General features: G+C 34.2%; 1 protein-coding gene and 1 pseudogene across 41 annotated transcripts in view; one reads left to right on the top strand and one right to left on the bottom strand.

The window, feature by feature from the left end:
- RIMS2 (regulating synaptic membrane exocytosis 2) overlaps positions 1 to 24105 on the top strand; it is a 572125-nt gene that overhangs the window by 98022 nt on the left and 449998 nt on the right. For 28 of the 41 annotated variants that reach the window (XM_067711535.1, XM_067711539.1, XM_067711526.1 and 25 more), the window contains exons 2-3: positions 11824 to 11856; positions 12258 to 12344. The exons of 12 other annotated variants lie outside the window; for them this stretch is intronic. In XM_067711535.1, coding sequence (XP_067567636.1) covers positions 11824 to 11856; positions 12258 to 12344 — 120 coding nt within the window. The remainder of the gene's footprint in view (positions 1 to 11823; positions 11857 to 12257; positions 12345 to 24105) is intronic. One more of the 41 variants, XM_067711512.1, reaches the window with a different exon arrangement.
- LOC137210668 (actin-related protein 3 pseudogene) lies at positions 489 to 7233 on the bottom strand (annotated as a pseudogene).

Here is a 24105-nt window from a genome sequence, read left to right as displayed (position 1 = left end):
AAGAAATGACACTAGAACTGCAATACTGGTCCAACAGTCTTATTTTTACTTTTCCTTTAAAGCAAGAAACAGAATGAGAGTTAAACAGAAAGCACTGGCAGGCATCAGTTAATCCAAGATAATAGCTTCTTAGTTCCAAAAGCACTTGCAAAGAAAACCATGGGGGGACACAAGGTATGAAAGCAATTCATAATAACTGGAATCCCTTGAGCGGGTGTCTTCACCAAGTGTCATAGGCTACTTTTTGAATTTGTCCTGTACTTGGTCACTTTTTTCCCTCAAATACTAATTTGCCTGTGACTTTTCCCTGAAAGTGTAAAAAGTATGAAATACAAACAAGCTCTTGCATTGTACACTTAGAAGTGTACAATTCAAGCATTACAGAGCTATCTACATACCCTCAAATCTTGGCTAATTCAATAGTATAGAACCTATCAGGGCACAGAAAGAACTAACACCTGCTTCTTTTTGTTACACATACAATTCAAATATTGAATCTGAAGAAAAACATTTAATCATTTTGTCTCTCCTCTACATTCCCATGTTGATAAACTTACTAAAATATTCCTGTGTAATTTAGTTTGGTCTTATTATTTCAAGTCAGGGTTAAAACCTCAAAACCAGCCATCCAGACAAAAAAGGCAATCAGAAAGCTTATTTCTTCCTCACTTCCCTAACCCCAGTGACTGTGAAGTTAATTTTATGACTTAACTCCAAACACTGGATAGTGATGACAAATGCTAGGCCCAATTTCTTCATAATCCTTTTTGGCGTGGCATACATGGTAGAATTCAGGCGTAGAAGCCAGCATGGATCCTCCAAACCACATTGCATGTGACTGCATTTTGGGTGTGATGACTTGTACATCAATAGGTTTTTGTGTCAGTCTACCACCACTCAGTTCCTCACTTAATTTCAGCCTGGCATCTCCAGTTCTTTTCAAATCTCTTTGCAAGTGATGTCCAAAGTCCCTGATCCAAAGTCCCTGAACATGGTTGAATATCCAGAGAGGACAATATTCTTGTTGAGAGGATCTATGACATCAGTAGGACAATTGTGATTATTTACTTCATCTACAACTTCTGAGATAGGTTGAGTAAAGCCTGGGTTAGCAAACTCTAGATGAAAAAAATGTCACGTCCCAAGAATCTCTCAATAACCAACCCCAATGGAGAATTCTTTCTTTGAGATAACATTGATTCCAGTATACTGTTTAATCCACTTTGCTCCATCTGTGTCATACTTGTTAAATTCTTTGACCAAATCTGGGCAGGCATAACTATAGTGCTCCTTTAACGTTCCCAAGGATTTCTCTGATGGATTCTTACTTTTCCATCTCTCAGCGATTGTTGAATAAAATATGTTATATTACATACATGTAAAATATGTTATATTACATCCTGTGTTATATACACAGCTGTTATATTACAGCTGTGCTTAATACAGCTGTCAATTACGTACGCTTCAGCCACAGGGATGACATGGGTGACACTGTCTCCACTGTCTATTACTGTATTGCTCTAATTTTTATTATTTCTTTTCTTCTGCTTGTTTTAATTTAATTTACTCTTTTCCCCCCCAGTTTCCTAAGGTGGAAGTTTATTTTATAGATTTTAGATCTTTCTTTTTTCCCTAACATATGCATCCAATGCTAGAAATTTCCATCAAAGCACATATTTAGCTGCATCTTGCAAATTTTGATACATTTTTATTTTCACTTCAGGTGAAATATATTCATAATATTTCAAATTTCTTTTGAGAATTCTTTGACCCTTGTGTTATTTAGAAATGTATTGTTTAATCTCCAGATATTTTTGGATTTCCTACTACTGTTCCGTAATTGATTTCTAGTTTAATTTGACTGTGAACTCAAAGCGTACTTTGTATAATTTGTATTCTTTTAAGTTTGTTGAAGAGTGTATTATGGCTTAGAATGTGGTCTGTCTTGGTGAATATTCCATATGAGTTTGAGAATAATGTGTATTCTGCTGTTATTGGATGAAGTACTATAGAATGTCAGATCTGTTTTATTGATGATGCTATTCAGTTCAGCTATATCCTTGCTGATTTTCTGCCTACTGGATTTGTCAGTTACTGATAGAAGTGTGATGTCTTTAACTGTAATAAAGGATTTGTATATTTCTTGTGCCTCTTGTATTTTGACATTTTTTTCCCTCTTGTATTTTGATATTCTATTGTTAGGCTCTGCAAATTAAGGATTATTATGTGTTCTTGGGAAACTCACCCCTTTATCATTATGGAGTGCCCCTCTTTATCTTTGATAATTTTCCTTGCTCTGAAGGTCACTGTCTGAAATTAATGTAGATTCTCCAGCTCTCTTTTTATTAGTGTTAGCATGGTATATCTTTCTTCATGACTTTACTGTGTCTTTCTATTTAAAGTGGTTTCTTGTAGAAAACACATTGTTGGTGCTCTCTCTCTCTTTATTTTTTTGTGTACTTTGACAGTTTCTACCTTTTAATTGGTCAATTTAGATCATTCACATTTAAAATGATGATTGATATAATTGGATTAATAGCTATCATATTTGTAACTGTTCCAATCATTGCCTTTGTTCTTTGTTTACTTTAGAGTTCAGCATTTTATATGATTTGATTCCATTTTCTCTCCTCACTTTGCATATGAATTATACTTCCTTTTTTAAAAATAGTATGTTTTAGTGGTTGCTGAAGAGTTTGCAACTGATTCAATAATTTATAACTAATCCAAGCCCTACTTTCAGATAACACTATACCACCTCAGGGGTAGTATAAGTACTTTATAAAAGAGTATTCCTAATTTTCCCCTCTTGTACCTTGAAAGTTGGTATCATTCATTTCACTTATCCCTAAGCTATAATCATCAAATGCAATGTTACTACTATTATTTTGAACAAACTTAGATCAATTAAGAATAAGAAAAAGAAAAGATTTTATTTTGCCCTCATTTATTCCTTCACTAATGCTCTTCCTATTTTTTATATAGATGTTTCCAACTTATATCATTTTCTTCTGCCTTTTTTTACACTCTTTGCAAGGCAGGTCTATTGATGACAAATTCCCTCAATTTTTCTTTGTCTGAGTGGGTATATTTCTCCTTCACTTTTGAAGTGAATAATTGCACTGGACACAGAATTCTAGGTTGGTGGGGTTTTTTTCTTTCAACAATTCAGATATTTTATTCCACTTTCTTTTTGCTTGCATGGTTTCTGAAGAGAAGTCCAAAGTAATTCTTATGTTTGTTTCTCTGTAGGTAAGGTGTTTGTCTTCTTTCTGGCTTCTGTCAGAATTTCCTCTTTGTCTTTGGTTTTCTGCAGTTTGAATAGGATTTGCGTAGGTGTAAAAGATTTTTTTTATATTAATTCTGCTTGGTGTTCCTCATGCTTCCTAGATCTGTGGCTTGGAGTCTGTCATTAATTTTGGAAAATTCTCAGTCATTATTACTTCAAGTTTCTTCTGTTCCTTTCTTTCTTCTCCTTCCAGCATTCCCATTGCATGTATATTATACCTTTTTGTAATTATCCCACAGTTCTTGGTCATTCTGTTCCATCTTTTTCTTTCTTTTCTCTCTGTGCCTTTCAGTTTTAGAAGTTTTTATTGACATATCTTCAAGTTCATCTATTCTTTCTCAGCTGAGTGTAGTCTACTGATGAGTCCATCACAGGCATTCTTCATTTTTGTTACAGTGTTATTTATCTCTAGAGCTTCCTTTTCATTCTTTCTTAAACAATTTATTTCTCTGCTCACAGTACCCATCTGTTCTTGCATGTTGTACACTTTTTCCATTAGCATCTTTAACATATTAACTGTATTTATTTTGCCCAATTCCAGTTCTCTGCCTTATCTGAGTCTGTTTCTGATATGTGCTTTGTCTCTTCAGACTGTTTTTTCTTGCCTTTAGAATGCCTTGTATTTTTTGTTGAAAGCTAAACAAGGTTTATTGGATAAAAGGAATGTAGGTAGATAGCCCAGTAGATAGTCCTTTAGTGTGGCAGATTTTATATTTATCTGGCAGTGTTTAGTAATTGGTGTAGCTGTGGTGTCAGAGGCTAAAAATTTCCTCTATTGTCCTTAAATTTTTTCCAATTTTTTTTTTGTGGTAAGGTATACAAACATAAAATATTCCATCTTAACCACTTTTAAGTGTATAGTTCAGTTTCACTAAATACATTCATAATGTATTTATGCATTAATGCATTACTACCAACCATCTCAAGAATGCTTTCATGTTGTAAATGTGTCATACAGCATGACCAAGTGGGAATTATCCCAGTGATACAAGGATGGCTCAATTAGCTGTGAATCAGTGTGATCACATAAATCAATGTGATACACCACGTTAACAAATTGAAGAATAAAAATCATATGATAATTTTACTAGACGCAGAAAAAGCTTTCAACAAAATTCAACATCCATTTATGATAAAAACTCTCAACCATGTGGGTATAGAGGGAAGATACTGCAAGATAATAACTGCTATATATGACAAACCCACAGCTAACACATCATACTCAGTGATGAAAAGTTGAAATCATTTTCCTCTAAGATCAAGAACAAGACAAGGACGCCTACTCTCACTACTTTATTCAACATAGTATTGGAAGTCCTAGCCACCGCAATCAGACAAGAAAAAGAAATAAAAGAAAATCCAGATTGGAAAGGAAGAAGTAAAACTATCACTGTTTGCAAATGACATGATACTATATATAGAAAATCCTAAAGATGTCACCAGAAAACTATTAAAACTCATCATTGAATTCAGTAATGTTGCAGGGTACAAAATTAATATATCGAAATCTGTCATGTTTCTATACACTAACAAAGAACTATCAGAGAAATTAAGAAAACAATCCCATTTACAATTGTATCAAAATGAATAAAATAGCTAGGAATAAGTCTAACCAAGGACATAAAAGACCTGTACTAAGAAAACTATGACATTGATGGAAAAAATTGAAGATGACACAAACAAATGGAAAGACATACTTGCTCATGGATTGGAAGAATATTGTTAAAATGACCATACTACTCAAGGCAATCTACAGATTCAGTACAGTTCTCATCAAAATACCAATGACATTTTTAACAGAACTAGAATAAATAATTCTAATTTTTGTATGGAAACACCAAAAACTCCAAATAGTCAAAACAATGTTGAGAAAGAAGAACAAAGCTGGAGATATCACAGTCCCTGATTTCTTCTAAGAATTTTACAGTTTTAAGTATTAAATTTAGGTCTTTGATTGATTTTGAGTTAATATTTACATATGATATTAAGCAAGGATCTAACTTCATTCTTCTTCATGTGGATAACCAAATTTTCCAGCACCATTGTTGAAAAGCCTGTCCTTTCCTCATGGAATGATCTTGGCACACTTGTCAAAATCCAGTTGACTTTATGTATATATGGCATTTATTTCTGGGCTCTCTATTGTATTCCGTTGGTCTATGTCTGTCTTAATGCCAGTACCACACTGATTACTGTACCTTTGTTGTAAGTTTTGGAATCAGGAAGTGTGATTCCTGTAGCTTTGTTCTTACTTTTCAAGATTATTTTGGCTATTTGGGCTCCCTTGAGATTCCATATGAATTAAGGATGACTTTTTGTATTTTGGCAAAAACATCATTGGGATTTTGATAAGGACTGCATTGAATCTATAGATTGCTTTGCGTAGTATTTAGATATTGATCTGTGGTTTTCTTTTCATGTAGCATCTTTGTGTAGCTTTGGTATTATGGTATTGGTGATCTCAAACAATGTGTTAGGGAGTGTACCTTCCTCTTAAATTTTTGGGAAAGTTAGAGAAGGATTGGTATTAGTTCATTTTTGGTATTAGTTCATGTTTGGTAGCATTCACCAGTGAAGGCATCAGGTCTAGAGCTTTTCTTTGTTGAGATTTTTGATTAATGATTCAATCTTTTTAGTAGTTAGAGGCCTATTCAGATTTTCTATTTCTTTGTGATTTCCTGGTATGTTTTGTGTTTGTAGGAATTTGTTCATTTCATCTAGGCTGTCCAATTTGTTGGCATAAAGTTGTTATAGTACTCTCATATTCCTTTTTATTTCTGTAGAACAGTAGTAGTGTTATCACTTCCATTTATGATTTTAGTAATTTGGTTCTTTTCTCCTTTTTTCTTAGGCCATCTAACAAAATTTTTCGTTTTGTTAATCTTTTCAAAGAACTAACTTTTAGTTTCATTGAGTTTCTCTATTGTAGTTTTTCTATTTCATTTATCTCTGCTGTAATTTTTATTATTCCTTCCTTCTGGTGGCTTTGGGTTAATTTGTGTTTCTTTTTCTAGTTTCATAAGTGCAAAATTAGGCTTTAGCTTTAAGGTCTTTCTTGTTTTTTAATGTATGGATTGGCCAAAGAGTGTCTTCAGGTTTTTTTTGTATCACCTTACGGAAAACCCCAAATGAACTTTTTGGCCAAGCCAGTAATTGTTTATAGCTATAAATTTCTTGCTTTGCACTGCTTAACCACATCCCATAAATTTTGGTACATTTTTTTGTTTTGTTTTGTTTTCATTTGTCTCTGAGTATTTTCTAATTTCCCTTGTATTTTCTTTTACCCATTGTTTTTAAAGTATATGTTGTTTAATTTCTACAAATTTGTGATTTCTCTAGTTTTCCATTTCTCACATTATCCTGTTGTGTTTGAAGAACATATTATGGTGGCCAAAAATTTCATTCGGGTTTTTCCATAACATCATATGGAAACACCCGAATGAACCTTTGGCCACTCCAGTACTTTATGTGATGTCTACATTTTAAAGTCTACTGAGACTTAATTAGTGGCCTGACATATGGTCTCTCCTGGAAGATGTCCCATTTCCACTCGAGAAGAATGTGTTTCCTGTTCTTGTTGGGTATTGTATTCTATATGTTTGTTTGACTTAGTTGGTTTATTGTGTCTTGGTGTGGGTCTCTTTGATTTCATCTTTTGGGGAATTTGTTCATTGTCTTTAATGTTTATATTAATGTATTTCATCAAATTTCAGAAAATTTCAGCCATTATTTCTTCAAATATTCTTTCTCCTCCTCTGGAATTCCCACATCAAACCAATGTCTGCTTAGTGGTGTCCCACAAGTCCCTTAGACTGTCTTTTCTTCAATCTGTTTTCTTTCTGTTCTTCAGATTCAGTACTTTTCATTGTTTCATCATCAAGTTCACTGATTATTTCTCTTCCCTCCTCAAATCTGCCTCTGCATCCTTCTAGTGAATTTTTCATGTCCGTTTTTGTACTTTTTTGGGAAGGGGGAAACTTTTCTGGTCTAATAATTGACACAAGGCAGATTAACAGAAAAAAAAATTAATTTGTATGCACAGAGGTCTCATAGAAATGGAACACCTGAAGTGACCAAGGCAGGCTGTTTATAAAAAAAAAATTAATTTTAGATAAAGAAACAATCATTTGTGAAGATTTAACAAAGGGGCTTGTACTTGTGGTAACAGACTAATGAAGAAGTCACACAGATTTTTTAATACAGCTTTCTTAGCCTTGAACTTCTTAATTCTGTTGATAAGGATGCTTTCTGTACTTTGGGTATGGGGGGATACTTTCACACTGGAGATTTCTTTCTTGCTTTCAGGGGGAAAGAGAAGGATCAGAGTGTTGTTTTCTTTTAAGTATTGTTTTTTTATTTTCTCACCGACTGATCTCAAGTAACTTTAATTCAAAATAATCTATATGCCATTGTGGCGTGTCTTGGGGTAGCCTACTCTCAGTCCCAACAACTTTCAGTCCAGAATCCTTTTTGGGTTCTTTTTAGGTTTTCTGTCTCTTTATTGGTATTTCCATTTTGTTCACACATTGTTTTCTTGACTTTCTCTACATTGTCAGTTCTTTGAGCATTTTGAAGATGATAGTTTTATTTTTTATTTTAAATTTTTTAAAATTAATTTTTATTGGAGTATAGTTGCTTTACAATGTTGTGTTAGTTTCCACTGTACAGCAAAATGAATCAGCTATACATATACATATATCTCCTCTTTTTTGGATTTCCTTCCCATTTAGGTCACTATAGTGCATTAAGTAGAGTTCCTTGTGCTATACAGTATGTTCTCATTAATTACCTATTTTATATATAGTATCAATAGTGTATATGTGTCAATTCCAATCTCCCAATTCCTCCCCCCAACCCCACCAATGTTGTTTTAAAGTCTTTGTCTAATAGATATGCCAGGTGTTTTTCAGGGACAGTTTTTGTTGTTCCTTTTTTTCCTTTGAGTGGCCCATACTTTCTGTTTCTCAGTATGCCTTGTGACTTTTTTGTTGGAAACTGGACATTTGAATCTAAATATGTGGTAACTCTGGAGATCAGATTCTCACCTTTCACTAAGTTTTATTATTTTCTGTTATTGTTTTTATTTTATTTTATTCTTTTGTGTTGTAGGCTGTCTCTGTGCTGAGGATCAGGTTGTGTTATAAACTTAAGGTCTTTTCTGAACCTGTTCCTTTCCCTGGGCAAATATGGTGACTTTCTGTTTTCTCTCATATACGCAGTTGCTTTTAAATGTTTCAGTCTTTAATGTCTGGCTTCTAAAAGGAGAAAAATAGAAAAACAAAGGTTGGTGGGGGGGAAATGCCCAGGCTCTTTAAAAATATCCTGGAAGTCACCTTAGCCAAAGGGGGAGGGGCTTGCAACAATGGGGGGATTGCAACAACAATGGTCACTTACCTCTTTGTAGGGACCTCTGAGATGAGAAGCAGTAATCAGGGATCAGAGCACAAATACAATATTTGGAGGACAGTGTCTTTTTTACCCACTCTTGCTCCTGCAAACTGTGTATAGGTTGCTCCGAGAACAGGTAAACAGCTACCTTCCATGGAGCAGGGTGGTAGGGGATGGGTAGCTGCCACTATGCTAAGAGCGCAAATTGACTGAAATTAACAGCAAGGTACAGTCCAAGCCTTCTTCTGAAGTTGAAAGCCTTCAGTAGACTCCAGATTTCCAAATTAGTTATGTCAGACAGATTGTGTAGGTTGGGGGGGCAGATTTCTGTTGCTTTCTACTTTGTCATCTTCCAAAATCCTCTCTTCTATTGTCTTTATTTTTGTCTTCCTTTCTGTTTTGTGTTTGCCTAGAGACTTCTTACTAAATAGTGTTTAAAGCTTGCAGTTGTTATAGTTGTAATCCTGTTATTATTCAGGAACTCTAATGATTTGGTGGGAAGGTGTTGCTACAGGACAAGCATTCAACAGTCCTATAATTAGGTCTTATTCTTCTAGTGTGCCTGAGTTAGGTATTTGCCTTCCCCCATGCTGAAGGCTGGAGGGAGCTGTAGTTTGGTATTGTCCTTCTCCCACATAAAAGGCTAGAGGGTGATATAATAGGTAATTACCTTCCACAGGCTTGTTTGGTTTTGGTAAAATGCCAGTTGGTTAGGCTCTGGTAAAATATTTCCCCTTGAGTTTAGGATTGTTAAAAAGAGCAGAGGGCTCTGGGAGTATTTCAAAATGGTTTCTTTCCCTTCCTCCTGCTTGATGCAGGAGGAAATTTTTCTCCGATCTTCACAGTGAGCAACTGGTATGGCTTTTGGAGATAAAATTTATGGAAGTGTGGTAGTATGCCCCAAACTGGGACTCCTTGGAATTTTAAACTCTCAATCTAGTCCACAGTGAGTCTCCAGCTATTGGCCAATTATAGTTAAAAGTGTTCCAACAGACAATGGCCCCAGGTGTGGGCTTCTGCTCCTGGGCTTGTACTCTTGGTAAACTGTGATAGTCTGGATCCACTTGTTTGTTTCTCTAGTTTTCATGGCAACAGTTTGCCTGCTCTATGACCTAAATTCTTTGATGACTCTAAGAAGAGCTATTGATTTTCGGTTTGTTCAGCTTTTTTCTTGTAAGGGTGGGAGTGATGATTTCCAAGCGTTTTATGTATCTTATTGGAAACTGGAAGCCCCTCGTACACTTTCTGGAATGCAGGAATGTAGGAGTTCATTGTCAATAATGTTAATGTATTGTCAAAAAAATATATAATTACTTTTTAATATTACCAGTTCTTTTTTTTTTTTTTTACCAGTTCTTAAATTATTATCTCAACATGAATTTTAATTATGGTCTGATACTTTGAGGTTTGATTTTATCTAACATATTGAACAAAAGAAGAAAATTTTTATACTCTTGATTTAAAGACAAGATAAATATTTTTACCACCGTATTTATGACACATATTTTATTTGGGAAGCTGATGTAAATGTTTGTATATTTCACATATAGATATTTTACAAAGCCCAGAAATAATTTCTGAATTGGTAATTTAAATTTTTATGTCTATTAATATTTTCAAGTACAGATTTTGAAATTAGAAACTGATTTATGATTAATATAAATTTGTTTATGGTAAAAACTTTTGTCACTAATTAAGAGCAAATATGATTCCTTGTCGAGAATCACCCAGGACTTCTTTAACAAATATCTTCTCCTCTTTTATGTATTCATTTAAATATTTTTGTTTATCATGCATATTATTTGGTGAAGGATACTCTTGAATTGTTCTCCATTTTGATGAGCTGGTATGGTAATTTTTCTTTGTCATTATCTATATGGGTACTGTTTTGTTCTAAAACGTTAAGAGATTTTTGTATCTTATTCTCAAAGAAATAAGTTTTCTAGGTAGAATCCATTGTCACTATAGTTTGCTTGTATTTGTGTGTTTCTATATTTGGTGCTAAATATAATATTTTACTATTAATCCATTATATCTCTATTTAAATACTAAATGATGCGGCTTTAGCTCTAGGTCAAAACTATTGTACTTTTTGAAGTTTATGCAGAGAACATGGGATATTCTTTTTTAGTTAATATAGAGAAATATAAATACCAATTATATTCATTGGGACACAAAAATGTATAAGGGTATACATTTTCATTTATTGCTTATATCATTTAAAATAATAACACACTGAAAAAATCAATTTAATCTAAAGAGAATTTAATTTACAATGTTAATATAATTCCCTAATGAAAGTCCTAGATTTTGGTGACTCATTTTAGTTACCAATTCTTAGTCTTTCTTTGGGAAAGTAAAAGCTAATCAACTGATCACTGAGTCATAAGTTTATCTCTCAGGACCAGTCCCAGGCAAAGTGTGGGAAGCCACATTTCAGAGGCATCACTATCCTTGTATTTTATCTTTCTCCACCTTTTAAATATCCAGTGCTATTTCAGTGAAATACCGAGTTGATTATAGGTTAAATGCATTTTTAGTCTGTTATAGTTATATGAATAATTTACTTTAGCTTATGAATATTTTAAATTTAGTATACATAATTATTTTAGTAGCTATTTTTAGGTATTAGATGCATAATCCCCCAATTCCTTTATCTGTTCCTTTGTGAAGTAAATGAATCCATTTGTAAGTCTTTTAAAATACATTTATAAAACCCTACATTTTATTTAAAATATTTATGCCTTTACTTCAATTTATATTAAGGAAGAAATTTTAAAAATAAAGAGGAAATCTGTTTATCTTCTGTAGGCCAAATGTAACTGTGTTTAATATAATACTTTAAAATAATTATTTTAAATGCTTCAATATCAATATTAATGCAAATATGCAGAAAACTTGAGGACCAAATCATGGAATCATTAGGACAGGAGTAGAATTTTAATATCAGCCCTCTATTAAGAACAAATAATTCAACTTTTCCTTTTTGTGTCATATTAATTCAAATGTATAATTCCAATTTATAGCAAAACATTAAGCTTTTCTATGTAACAAACCTCATTTTTCATTTTTATATGACCACAGATCTGTAGATAGAAATTTCTTCCTAGTACAGTGCACTCAGTTGTGCAAACTTATCTTTTTAGGGTCAAAGAAGAGCACAAACCACAACTGACACAGTAAGTAAATGTATTAAGAGTTCAGTAGGCTTGACTTCTGTACCTTTGCCACATTCTGCTTCCTGCACCTTGGATGGTATTAGCTTACACTAATACTGGATAGGCTGCAGCTAGTGTGTCTTCTGCTTTTTGACTCTCTGGCTTGTAAGAGAGCTGCCTGCAGCTTCTTACTTCATCTACATACTGACTAGATGTAGTTTTTTGCTGCCTGCTTGTGGACTGGTTAAGTATTCAAACTTAATTTCCCTATATTCTGACTGCCTGGATGATAATTGGAGCTCATATTTCCATTGGCTGTAGCTTTTGTGCCTGTGTATTTTTATTAGTATGGATAAGAAAACATTTGACCATTTGTTTTATTCATTTGGTTATTCAGTCACATTATTTGCTTATTTAAACAGGTGGTTTCCCTTTAGTGGGATCACTGAACTGGTAAATAACGTTCTCCAGCCCCAGCAAAAACAACAAAATGAAAAGGAGCCCCAGACGTAAGTAAGCTGATCTGTACAGACTAAATATTATCTCTAATAGCATAACATACTGAAGAGTATGTATTAAAATACTGCCCTTGGAATAACATTCCTCAGAAATGAAAATTGTTAGGTTATGAGTTTGATATTTTCACCTTTGATACTTCATATCCCATGGAAATATTAAAAGAAAACAAGGATAATTTATAGGGTAGTAAGAACGAAGAGGTAATTCTCCCCCCAACTTTAGTATAAATTATATAAACTGTATTTATCCAGTAAAATATCTTTCTCCAATATGCAGTATATTCCAAAGTATATTTCTTTCAAAAATAATTCCAGAAGACATTAAGAGGTATTTACCCCCCAATTCAATCTTTGGTCAAGTAGTTTTGGAAGGGTTCTTTTAAAAAAGGTTAAGAAGGTTTCTTTATTGTTATACTTCTGAGTGTCTAAATATGCTCCAAGGTATTAGAACATACAATATTAACTAAATTTATGTGACTATTGAATCCTGTTTTCACTGAATATTTCATTAGGTTATGAAACATAATTTGGGAAATCCAGCAATTTATTATCACATTGGTCTGAAACATTAAAAAATGTCAATTCCATTTATTTCAGTTATTAGTAGATTAAAATACACTCTTTAAGAAGTTGTTCATACTTGTATCTTTTTATCTTTGTGCAAGAAATATTATTTATGTTGTAAAGTGCAAGTTTCTTTGAGAATGTGAGAAAGATTGCATAGATTTAAATTCCACATTCCCCATGATAACTGCCGTCTTACTCAGAAATGCTCTTACCAGTCAGCCTTTGCACTTCATAAAAGTAGGAATTATGTCTATGGAGTAGATAGTTTGGTTGTATGAATGGGTAGATTGAAAAGTGACATGAGCTCTAGGAGAGAACAAGAATAACTGCCAGGAGCCTTAAGATGAAACATTCAGAAAAACATTCACATTTTGCCTTTAATGAAAATAGAAGATAATGTCTTTTTGTTTTGTTATTATTGAGGGTAATCCCTCATCCATTTTATGTTACCTTGTATGCATTTTATTTTAAATTTGGTCAGTGTTTCATTTTCAACTGAAGTAAAACTGTATTGTGATATGCTTCTCCTACTAGCTGATAATGTATTTCTACGGTTGGAATTGTTGCTGTATTTAAGCCAGTTGAAGTCAAGACCCGTATTTGTCTTGTCTACATTCTATCCTTGACATGTAGCAGAGTGACTGATCCATGGTAGGAACTCAATAAATGCGTCTTCACAACTGATTTTACATGTTTTACCCTTTTATGATGTAAGAATACTGTGTCCCAAGGAATAGAAATAAATTCAATAATCTTTCTCTAATCAGCAAAAATTGTATTAAAATTGCACACAATGTCATTGTTTTGCTGATTTTTCTCTAAGGCACTGAAACATAATAAGGTAGTAAAATCAATAGCAAAATATAATTAGATGCGACTTTGTCTCAATTTTAAATGATGTCAGTTATGTATCTTGTTTGTAGGTTTTAGAAAATAATCAGGATTGTTATGTTATTTAGTAGATTACAGTGGACATTAAATAAAATAGATGTTTTGTTAGTAACTTTAAAAAGTGATCACTGATTATTGAAACAAAATGACATTTGACTGGGATAAACAAAGATCAAGGCAAATTTGAAAAGCAATAGCTTTATTTCAATAATAAATATAATATAGTTTGCTTTGATTTTCGGCTAGGAAGATTGTAGGAGAAAAGACTAGTACTTTCCGATATTTTAAAAATTAATTCCAAATTAATAACTATTATTTCCATTAATGTTTCTTGGACAACTAATTCATTCTTCTTGTTCTGTGATTTATACAATTAAAAAAATCAGAACTAATAAGTTCTCTTAATAGCTACTTTCTTCATCTTACAATCTTATTGTGCTGAAGATTTTCTGATATATAATTTTCTAGGAGCTTTCCTTTTATCTTTCTGATCCACAGGTCGGGGTACTTCTGAATCTTCTCCTTTAATTCATCTTCTCTTTGATCAGAGTCTAGGACTTCTTATTTCTGAATCACCTCATTTGTTTCTCTCTTTGACTACCATTTGAGAAAGATAACATCCTATCTGCTTACTTTCTATTCACTCACCTATTAAATTATTTTGGAGAGTTGAATTCTAGGTATTCATTTTAATTTATAAATGTTAAAAAGTAGGACTTATGCTTTTCATATTCTGTATGAACGTTTTCACAGTAGAATAACTAAGTAAATATTCTGTCAGATAGTATTTAAAAATCTAATATTTCCTGAACAGTAGTTTCATTTTAATGAATTTCTATAAATCCCATGTTGTGATTTTCAAAGCTTTAATAATGTAGGTTCTTTGAGGTCTGTATTTTTGGAATTTGTTTATTTCATAGTTTTTTTTAAATGTAACAGGAATGTAATTTTGAACTTTGAATGTAATGTAATTTTGATTTCAGTAATTTATGTGAAAATATAGGTATACGTAGAACAAAGTATCCCATTTTGACTTTCCATAAGTACTGAGGCATAGAAAATGGATTGAGCCGATTTTCAGTTGTCAGTTCATTCATCTTTGCAGAAATTGCTTAATATACAAATTAAATAATTTTAAATTCTTTTCTTTCTTTCACTATTTTTTCACATTAATATTGAGGGAAAATTGTCTGTAAAGATAATATAATATAGGTTATATGTAGGGTGTAAACGAGTCTTTGGATAATTAAAATGGGCATATTAGGAAAAAATGATAAATGCTATTTAATGCAACTGTTATTTTAACTTGGTGTTGCCAATATGTAGCATAACATCAAAGGTAAGTTTTTTTAATACAGATTAATTAAACCAATCAATTGGATTAGTTTGATTTTGAATTTTCATGTAATAACTGTTTTATTCATGTTGTGACATGTTAAATAATAAATGTACTTTTGAGGGCTTCCCTGGTGGCGCAGTGGTTGAGAATCCACCTGCCGATGCAGGGGACATGGGTTCGTGCCCCGGTCCGGGAAGATCCCACATGCCGCAGAGTGGCTGGGCCTGTGAGCCATGGCTGCTAAGCCTGCGTGTCCGGACCCTGTGCTCCGCAACGGGAAAGGCCACAACAGTGAGAGGCCCGCATACCTCCCCTCCCCAAAAAATGTACTTTTGAAATATTAGGAAAATCTAAAATTTGAAATATTGGAATGAGATGGCCACTAATATAGTAATCCTCTGATAATGAGGTATTTTAATAGGAAAACGATGCTAAGGGGAAGCGTGTTAGCATAGAGAAATCATAGGTGAAAGTTTTTAGGTAGCAAAGGGTTTGAGAGACACAAAGAAGACTAGTGTGGCTGTAATATAGTGGACAAGAGGGAGTGCGACAGGCAGTGAGGTTCTGAAGGTAGGACTCAGACAGGACATTGTTTCTCTAGAGAGTGAGAAGGAGTTTGGATCTGAATGTCAGTATAAAGGGAAGATACTGAAAAGTTTTAAACATGGGAGTCACATAATTTAATTTATGTATAAAAATCTGGCTGTTCTATGAGTAGAGTGAGTGAGGATGGAGGTTGAGAGAGTAATGAGGAGGCTTTTGTGAAGGACTTGGCTAGAGATTATGATGACTTGGACCAGGCTGATGATACTGAAGATGGAGGGAAGTGGATTGGGGATATATTTGGAGGTTGAAATGACATGATTTGTTAGTGGAGTAGATTTAGAAGAAGTTAGTAAGGAGGATGAGAGAACCAAAGAGGACTGCCAGAATTCTGATTGGAAGAACTCATTGGGTGGTGATACCATTAACTATGATCAAGAAGGAGAAAGGATGAACAGGTTAGAGGTAGAAACTAAAACTGAAGTTTTAAATTTTTAAAGTTTAAGATGCTAATAAGTTAACCAGCTTTGAAGGAGAGATATGGATTAGCTGCAGATATAACTTTCAGAGTTGTCAGTATAATGCATAAAACTAGAAGAGGAGACAAGATGATGTAGGGAGAGAGTATGTGATGAAGAGCAGATAAGAAGGTCCAAGACTTAGCCCTGAAAATTCTCACACTGTGCATGGTACTAGGCATCCAGAGATAAAAGGACTATGGTTCCTGCTCTCAAATATTTCATATTCAAGAGGGAAAACATGCTGATAAGTAATTAAAAACAATATTGTGGAGACTTCTGGTTTCCTTTTTGACATATAGAGTTTGGAAGCTGTCACTCCCATCCTTACAATGAGAAAAATGCTGAACAAACTGAAAATCAACAACTCTTCTTAGATCCCAGAAAATTGAGGACACAGGACAAATCAATGCCCTGACAACTGAAAGAAGAGGTGAATAAAGAGAATCACAGCTTCCTGGGAGCAGAAACCACCGGAGCTAGGAGCTGGTAGGAAATTGAGGAAATACTGAAGGCTGAGTGTGGACTAACTTGAGTTAAAAATTCTTGGAAATCCACCTTTAGGGGATCCCTCACCCCAGTTTTATAAGCTTTACCTCCATGAACTCTACCAAGTTCTCAAGGTAAAGATCAGTGAAAAATTCCCTCATACTTTCACCGGGGGGATGGGAAAATTAACCATTTTGACATACTCCCAGAGATTTTCATTCTCAAAGGAAACTACTTTACCAGAGCCTAACCAACATGAGAGTAGAGAAATACCCAATTATTGTCCCCCTAACCTTCCTGTCTCTCCAAAACAGGAAAAGAAGCTGAGAAGCACTTGTGACAGTCACAGCCCAGGGGCACTAGCCCATGAAAAGACTAAGACTTATTTATAGGATTATAGAATGCTTCTCTTCCAAGTGTCAGTTTAGGGATCTAGGCTGCTTCCATCTTGTTGGCAAGCCAATTAGAACACATAGCTACCAGGACTGCTGCATGAGAGGAAGAGAGAGAGAATGGAAAACTCACATTTATTCTTTTTTTTTTTTTGAAGAAATAGAGACATTTTAAATTATTGTCAGTGATTACAAAATCTATCTCTTAATAATTGATAGAACAAGTGGACAGAAAAATCAGTAAGTATACAGAAGACCTGAACAATACTATCAACCAACTGAATGGAATGAATTTTTTTAGAACATTTCTACTCAACAACAGCAGAATACTCATTCTCTTAAAGTACACACAGAAATTTTACAAAATAGAACATATTCTATGAGCCATAAAATGTCTCAATAAATTTAAAAGAATTCAACCATAAAACTATGTGCTATGACCAAAATTATATTAGTTATTAATAACAGAAAAGTATCTTAAAACTTCTCAAATGTTTGGAAACTATTATATAATCCATGGGTCAAAGGAAAAAAAAAGGAAATTCGTATATATTTTGAACAGAAATAAATGAAAATACAGCATATTAATATTTGGGAGATGAAGCTGAGGCAATACTTATAGGGAAATTTATATGATGAAAGACTTACACACATTTATTCTTTTTTTTTTTTTTTTTTTTTGCTATGCGGGACTCTCACTGTTGTGGCCTCTCCCGTTGCGGAGCACAGGCTCCGGTCGCGCAGGTTCAGCGGCCATGGCTCATGGGCCCAGCCGCTCCGCTGCATGTGGGATCTTCCTGGACCGGGGCACGAACCCGTGTCCCCTGCATCGGCAGGTGGACTCTCAACCACTGTGCCACCAGGGAAGCCCTCACACATTTATTCTTAATTGTGTAAGACAGGAAGTGACATAGGTCACTTTTACTAATAGCTCATTGCCCAGAACTTGTCACAAGGCTCTTAACTAACTGCAAGGAAGTCTAGAAACTCCATGTCCTCATGAAGAGAGGGAACTCTATATAGTGAGCACTAGTAACATCTAGTACAGTTAGTTTACATTTGATTCTTATTTATTGCAATGAGATGGATATTTCAGGATGCCAAAAGATAAAGAAATGCCAAAAGAAAGCTGTAGTAGCAAAGATAACTCCAGTATTAGTCCCCATTCTTGGTACTGTTGGTTCTTCTGAAACTGCTGTAAGTAATGACTTGAGATCAAGATCTAATTTTTACAATACTGAAGGGTAAGGTTAATAATATGAAGAAAATTCAAATACAGAAGTATCCTCTCAAAGGAAGGAAATTTGCTGTATGTAGTGTTTCAAGGAATACCAATTCAATTTTGTCAGTGGGATTACAGGGAGATTTCTTTGTATTCTCTTAGGTGGCAGTGAAAGGAGATTAAAAATAGGTTGACAGTGAAAATATTATGAAAGCATACTGAGAAACCCTAGTTGAACATTAGAGATTACGAAGTACAATAATAAATAGGATAAAGAGTAAACAAAATAATTTTTAAAGGGAGGAGCGAGATATCAGAAAATCATTCTTCTGTTCTTGGATGGAAGCTGTCTACTTTGGTTTGTCATCTGTTTGATCCAAGAGTTGTTGGTTAGCTCTTTCTCTCCAAAGACCATTTGTTTCTGGGGATTCTTAAGACTCTTTTATTTAAGGTCTCCTGATGGAGCAGATTTCCAACAGTCCATGCAAAATTGTTTGTGTCTTTTTAGTTGTGAAACGTAAGTCCAAAGATCAACATTTTGAGGCTTTTGTTGAAGTGCTAATTGTTAACATGACTTATTAACAGTCTTTTCCATCATAATCCTGAGGTAGTTTTTCTGTCCTATCTCTTCCAGAAGACTAAATCTGTAGGTTTCAGGTCATAGAGTGTTCCTTAGAAGGATGTTTTGGAAATCCTGCTTGTACCTGTTGATGTTAAGACTAAGTGTATCACATGATTCCTTTGCTGTGCTTAATCATGTTAACTTGCAATAACGCTAACTCTAGGGTCAGAAGTGAAATACTAAATGCCTGGGCAGCCTATTATTAACTTATAAGGGAAAGCTAATAGATCTCCCCAAAAGTTGATTTTATTGTTTTGAAGGCTAATGACAATGGAAATTGAAGGGTCATAGAGAATATTGTTAATTTTACTTAAAAAATTCCACTTGTTTTTTTTCTACTTTTTCTTAAGCTTGAGGATGATATGGACAAAGATGTTTTCTTGTAAGCTACGTACTTCTTATTGGCACTTGACTGGTCAAAGCAGTTGATATGGACTTGTGAAATAGTGAAGGCAGTTCCTGCACATAAATATGTTTCCAGGTCCAACATAGATAGTCCTCAACCTGAGTGGTCTAAAACTGACTGCATTTGTCATGTATCTTAGAACCAACTTAAATTCCTTTTGGCTCAAAAAAGGGGTCAATAAATAAAGAAAAATTATTATGATAGATTGCTTGTTCAGAAAATGCATTTAGAAAAATTGATAAAATTACCAAAGTGTTTATTGCCAAGTAAAGTTTTTATTAAAACATAACATATGTAGTGAAAAGTGCACAATTTGAAAATATACAGCTCATTGAATTGTCAGACAGTGAATATATCTGGAAATCATCACTGAAAGCAAGAAGCAGAACATTACCAGCCCTTCAGGATCTCTTCCTTATGCTTCCTTCCAGGGAGGACTGTCTACCACCCCAGGGGGTGGCTTTTATCTTGAATTTTTTCTAGCACCACATATTATTTTTGCCTACTTATATTTAGACTTCATACAAATAGAATCATTTGGTATATTGTGTCTATATTATTTTGCTTAATGTGTTTGTGAGATCCATTCATATGATTGCATATAGTTGTATTTCATTCATTCTCATGATTGTATGGTACTCTAGTATCTGAAAATACAATTCATTTATGTTTTACTATTTCTGTACATTGCAGTTGTTTCCAGTTTTTGGCTATGAATAGTGCTGTGATATACATTCTGATGCCATTATTTTTTCTTATTACTTTGGAAAATTTTGTAGTTATTTGTGAAAGTGAAGTACTTCAGCTATTTAAAAATATTTTCAAACGTTAAATCTAGTTACTATGTCAGGGTGTCTATGTCTCTAGTTTCCCATTTATTTATTTGATAATGCTATAGATACCGTTTCTTGAGCATGCCCTACTGTTTGATGTTTTGGTGCGTCTGCATCTGGCCAAGAAAGGGAGAAAAGGCATTCCAGGGAGAGGAACAGGGTGATATGATCAGATTTGCATTTTAGAAAACCAGTAGAGTTGTAATAGTCACTTAGGCAGCTATTTAGAAGTTCAGAGGAGAGACCTGCTCTGTGACTGGGGTGGCCATCTGTATGACATATGTTTATTCTTTTTTTTTTTTTTGCGGTACACGGGCCTCTCACTGTTGTGGCCGCTCCCGTTGCGGAGCACAGGCTCCAGACGCGCAGGCCCAGCGGCCATGGCTCACGGGCCCAGCCGCTCAGCGGCATGTGGGATCTTCCCGGACCGGGGCACGAACCTGTGTCCCCTGCATCGGCAGGCGGACTCTCAACCACTGCACCACCAGGGAAGCCCTATTCTTTTTTTAATAAAAGGACATTAGTCCGTTCTGTCAGCGGATTAGTAAAGCAGTGGCTTTTATACTTTTTAAAAAAACTTCCATCCATAAAAAGAAATATATTTTGCACTATAACCCAGGATACACATACCTACATAGAAATATACATATATATGTGTAATAGAAACAAGATTTATATGAAATCTTACTTGCACTCTTTCCAATGCTATGATCTATTCTATTTCATTAAAAATCATGAGTCTTGGCCTGCTAAATTGATTTTATGTCCTTATATTGGGTTGTACTCTGCAGTTTGAAAAGCACTCTATAATGTGTGTGACTGCATTTAATGATCACATTTTATAACTGCATGCCATGAACTTGTAGAAAGCACAACTTCAAACTCATCATCTAATGAAAGTCAGTGTTATGGAAATCATGAAAGTACACTTGTAAGATGTATGGGAAAACAACAACAGCAACAAAAAGCTATGTGGCTGGGCATAAAATTACCAGGCACAGCAGGATTACTAGGAGCTAACAGATTGAAAAATTTCTGTTTTCTTAAAGAACTCAGAAGTGAAGAAATTTTACTTTGGAAAACAGTTCAATGAGTTGCTTTGGTGAGGATGGAGAAAATAGACATGAAAAAGTTGGATAAAACAGCTTTTTGAAATAAGAAAGTGGAAAAAGCAATATTTCTAAATTGATAAATTATTGTATATGTCTTTTAAATATTTATTTGTCATAAAAGTTTTAAATTAAATGTGAGTACATCTTTGACTCTTTTATCTGTATCAGGGATCTGCAAAATATGGCCTGTGGGTCCAATCCTGCCTGCTGCCAGTTTTTGTAAATAAACTTTTATTGGAACACAGTCAAGCTCATTTATTTGTTTATCTATGGCTAGTCTCACATCCCTTTGGCAAAACTGAGTAGCTGTGACAGAGACCCTATGATCCACAAGGCTTATAATATTTACTATCTGGACCTTTGCAGAAAAAGTTTGCTTACCTCTGATTTACATCACTGGAAACTTATGTATTTACCTTTATATTTATATTTATAAACTTAAATATGCAAGCTTATATATTTAAGATTGTTTAGACCTTTCATTGTATTTGGAGTTTGGTTCTGACAATGTTGTTTTCGAGTGGAACAAACAAAAAACCCAATGAAATAGAATGCAGAGTCCATAAATAGACATTTGCACATGTGAGAACTAAGTATATGATAGATTGCTATCACAAATCAGTGGAAGAAAGGATGGTCTTTTTAATGGTGCTGGGAAAATAGAGTCTCTATACGCAAAAGCTTAAAATTAAGTTCTTGCATCACATCACATATAAAAATAAACTTTAGATCGATTAAAAGCCTAAATGTGAGAGGCAAAATTATAAAGCTATTAGAAGAAACTGTAGAATTTTTTGTGACTGACTCAGGGGTAAGTAAGGATTTTTATTATAGCCAGCCACCAAAACCACGAACCATGCAGGGAGAAACTGATGTATTAGAATGCAACAAAATTAAAGAATTCTGCTGAACAAAGAACAGAATTAGCCATCATTTGTCAGACTAGGACATTTGCTATGCTCAGCTTATAAAGAATTAACATATAGGCTTTACAGGGTTCTTCTGCAAATCAGCAAAAACAAATAAACAACCCCATAACCCCCCCACCCTGCCCCTGCCCCACCAGGAAAACCAATAGAGATTTGGTAAAGGATGGCAGGAATAGGTAGTTCACAGGTAGGGCAGTTCAACTGGCTGAACTTCATTAGGAGTCAGAAAAATGTGAACTTAAAAAAATAAAACATCAGTTCATATCTACCCAAGCTGCAAAATTTAAAAAATTGAATAATATCATGTATAGGCAAGGATAAGAGGAAACTGGAGCCTTCATACCCTGCTTGCAGGTGTGCTAACTGGGTTAAGCCATTTGGAGGGAAGTTCAGAAATACTTAGTGAACTTGAGTATGTCTATTATATTTCTGTATACATATGTCAGAGAAAAACATGTGTGTTTATAAATATCTCATTACAGAAATATTACAATTTATTGGAAATATACAGTAATGAATTATAAAGGGCCAACTTATTTATTTACTAATTCTTTTTTTAAATTGAAGTATAGTTGATTTACAATATCATGTTAGTTTCAGGTGTATAGCACAGTGATTCAGTTATATATATAAATCTATTCTTTTTCAGAATAAAGTGCCAACTTTTAAAAAATAAAGGGATGAATAAAATGTAAATAGGGAACATTATACAGCCATTAAAATGTGTAAACTTATAGTTGTTGGAGCTTGGATTCTGCAGCAACATTGAATTTGTATCTGGCTTTACTTCCTAGCAGTGTGACTGTAAGTAAAAATAGCTTCTCTGTAGAATAGAATAATAGTAGAATATTTATAAAAGTACCTATCTACCTGATACACAATAAGCACCATATGCATTAGCTACTGTTTATTCTATTTAGATTTTAATATAAAAATGTAAAGACTGGTTCCTGAGGGAAGGGAAGTCACATCGGGGAAGGGAAAATAGTTAATTAAAAAGGGAGCCGAGCATGGATCAGTGCAACCAAGCTCATGATCAACTCTATTTTGGATACCTACGGTTTAAAAACAGAGAAAGAAAGAAAATTTAAAAAAAGGTGTGCATTGTAATCTATCCTAGGAGGAAGCGAGAGCATGTATAAAATATAAATGCCCTATAATGGATGCACCATAGTGAGTCTAAAGGGTGAGTGGCTTTAGCTGAAAGAGGGGAAAGAAGCAGTGCAAAAAATGAGGTTGAAGGGGTGAATGTGTTCGAGAACATTCGAGGCTTTGTATGTCTTCATAAGAAGATTTTTCTTCTTCTTAAAAACAATCAGAAGCCATTAGCGTATTTTAAGCAGTGAGATGACAAGATAATTTTTCTGTAGTACGCAGAAGGGGAGAAGTGTGGATGTGAGTAGCCTAGCCAGGAGGCTAGGTGGGCATTGATGGTAACAAGGCCTATGGTATTGACAATGGATTCAGAGACAAGTGGAAGGATTCAAGACATATTTAAGAAGTAAAATTGAAAGGACTTAGATTAATTATGCATTTGAAGGAGGGAGATATTTCTAGAATAATTCTAGATTTCAGGCCTGCATAATTAAATGGTGGCACAATTCACTGAAATTGTGCACTGGCAGGAACACTGGCAGGGAATTTAGTTTAATAGGAAAATTAGGAGTTCGCTTTGATACGCACTGAATTCCAACTGGCACTGAGACTTCCAAATAGAGATGTCAAGTAGGCAATTGAATATTGAAGCTCAGAGGAGAAGTTTGAGCTGAGGATTTACATTTATAAGTAATTTATATATAGGTGGAAATTGAAGTCTTAGGTGTGGGTATGATTGCCTAAGAAGACATAGAATGAAAAGAGAAGAGGGGCCTGAGTCTTGACCTTCAAAG

The sequence above is a fragment of the Pseudorca crassidens genome, chromosome 17 (genome assembly GCF_039906515.1).
Source record: "Pseudorca crassidens isolate mPseCra1 chromosome 17, mPseCra1.hap1, whole genome shotgun sequence".
Lineage (NCBI taxonomy): Eukaryota > Metazoa > Chordata > Mammalia > Artiodactyla > Delphinidae > Pseudorca > Pseudorca crassidens.
Note: the sequence above shows the minus strand (reverse complement) of the source record. Positions and strands in the feature narration are given on the sequence as shown.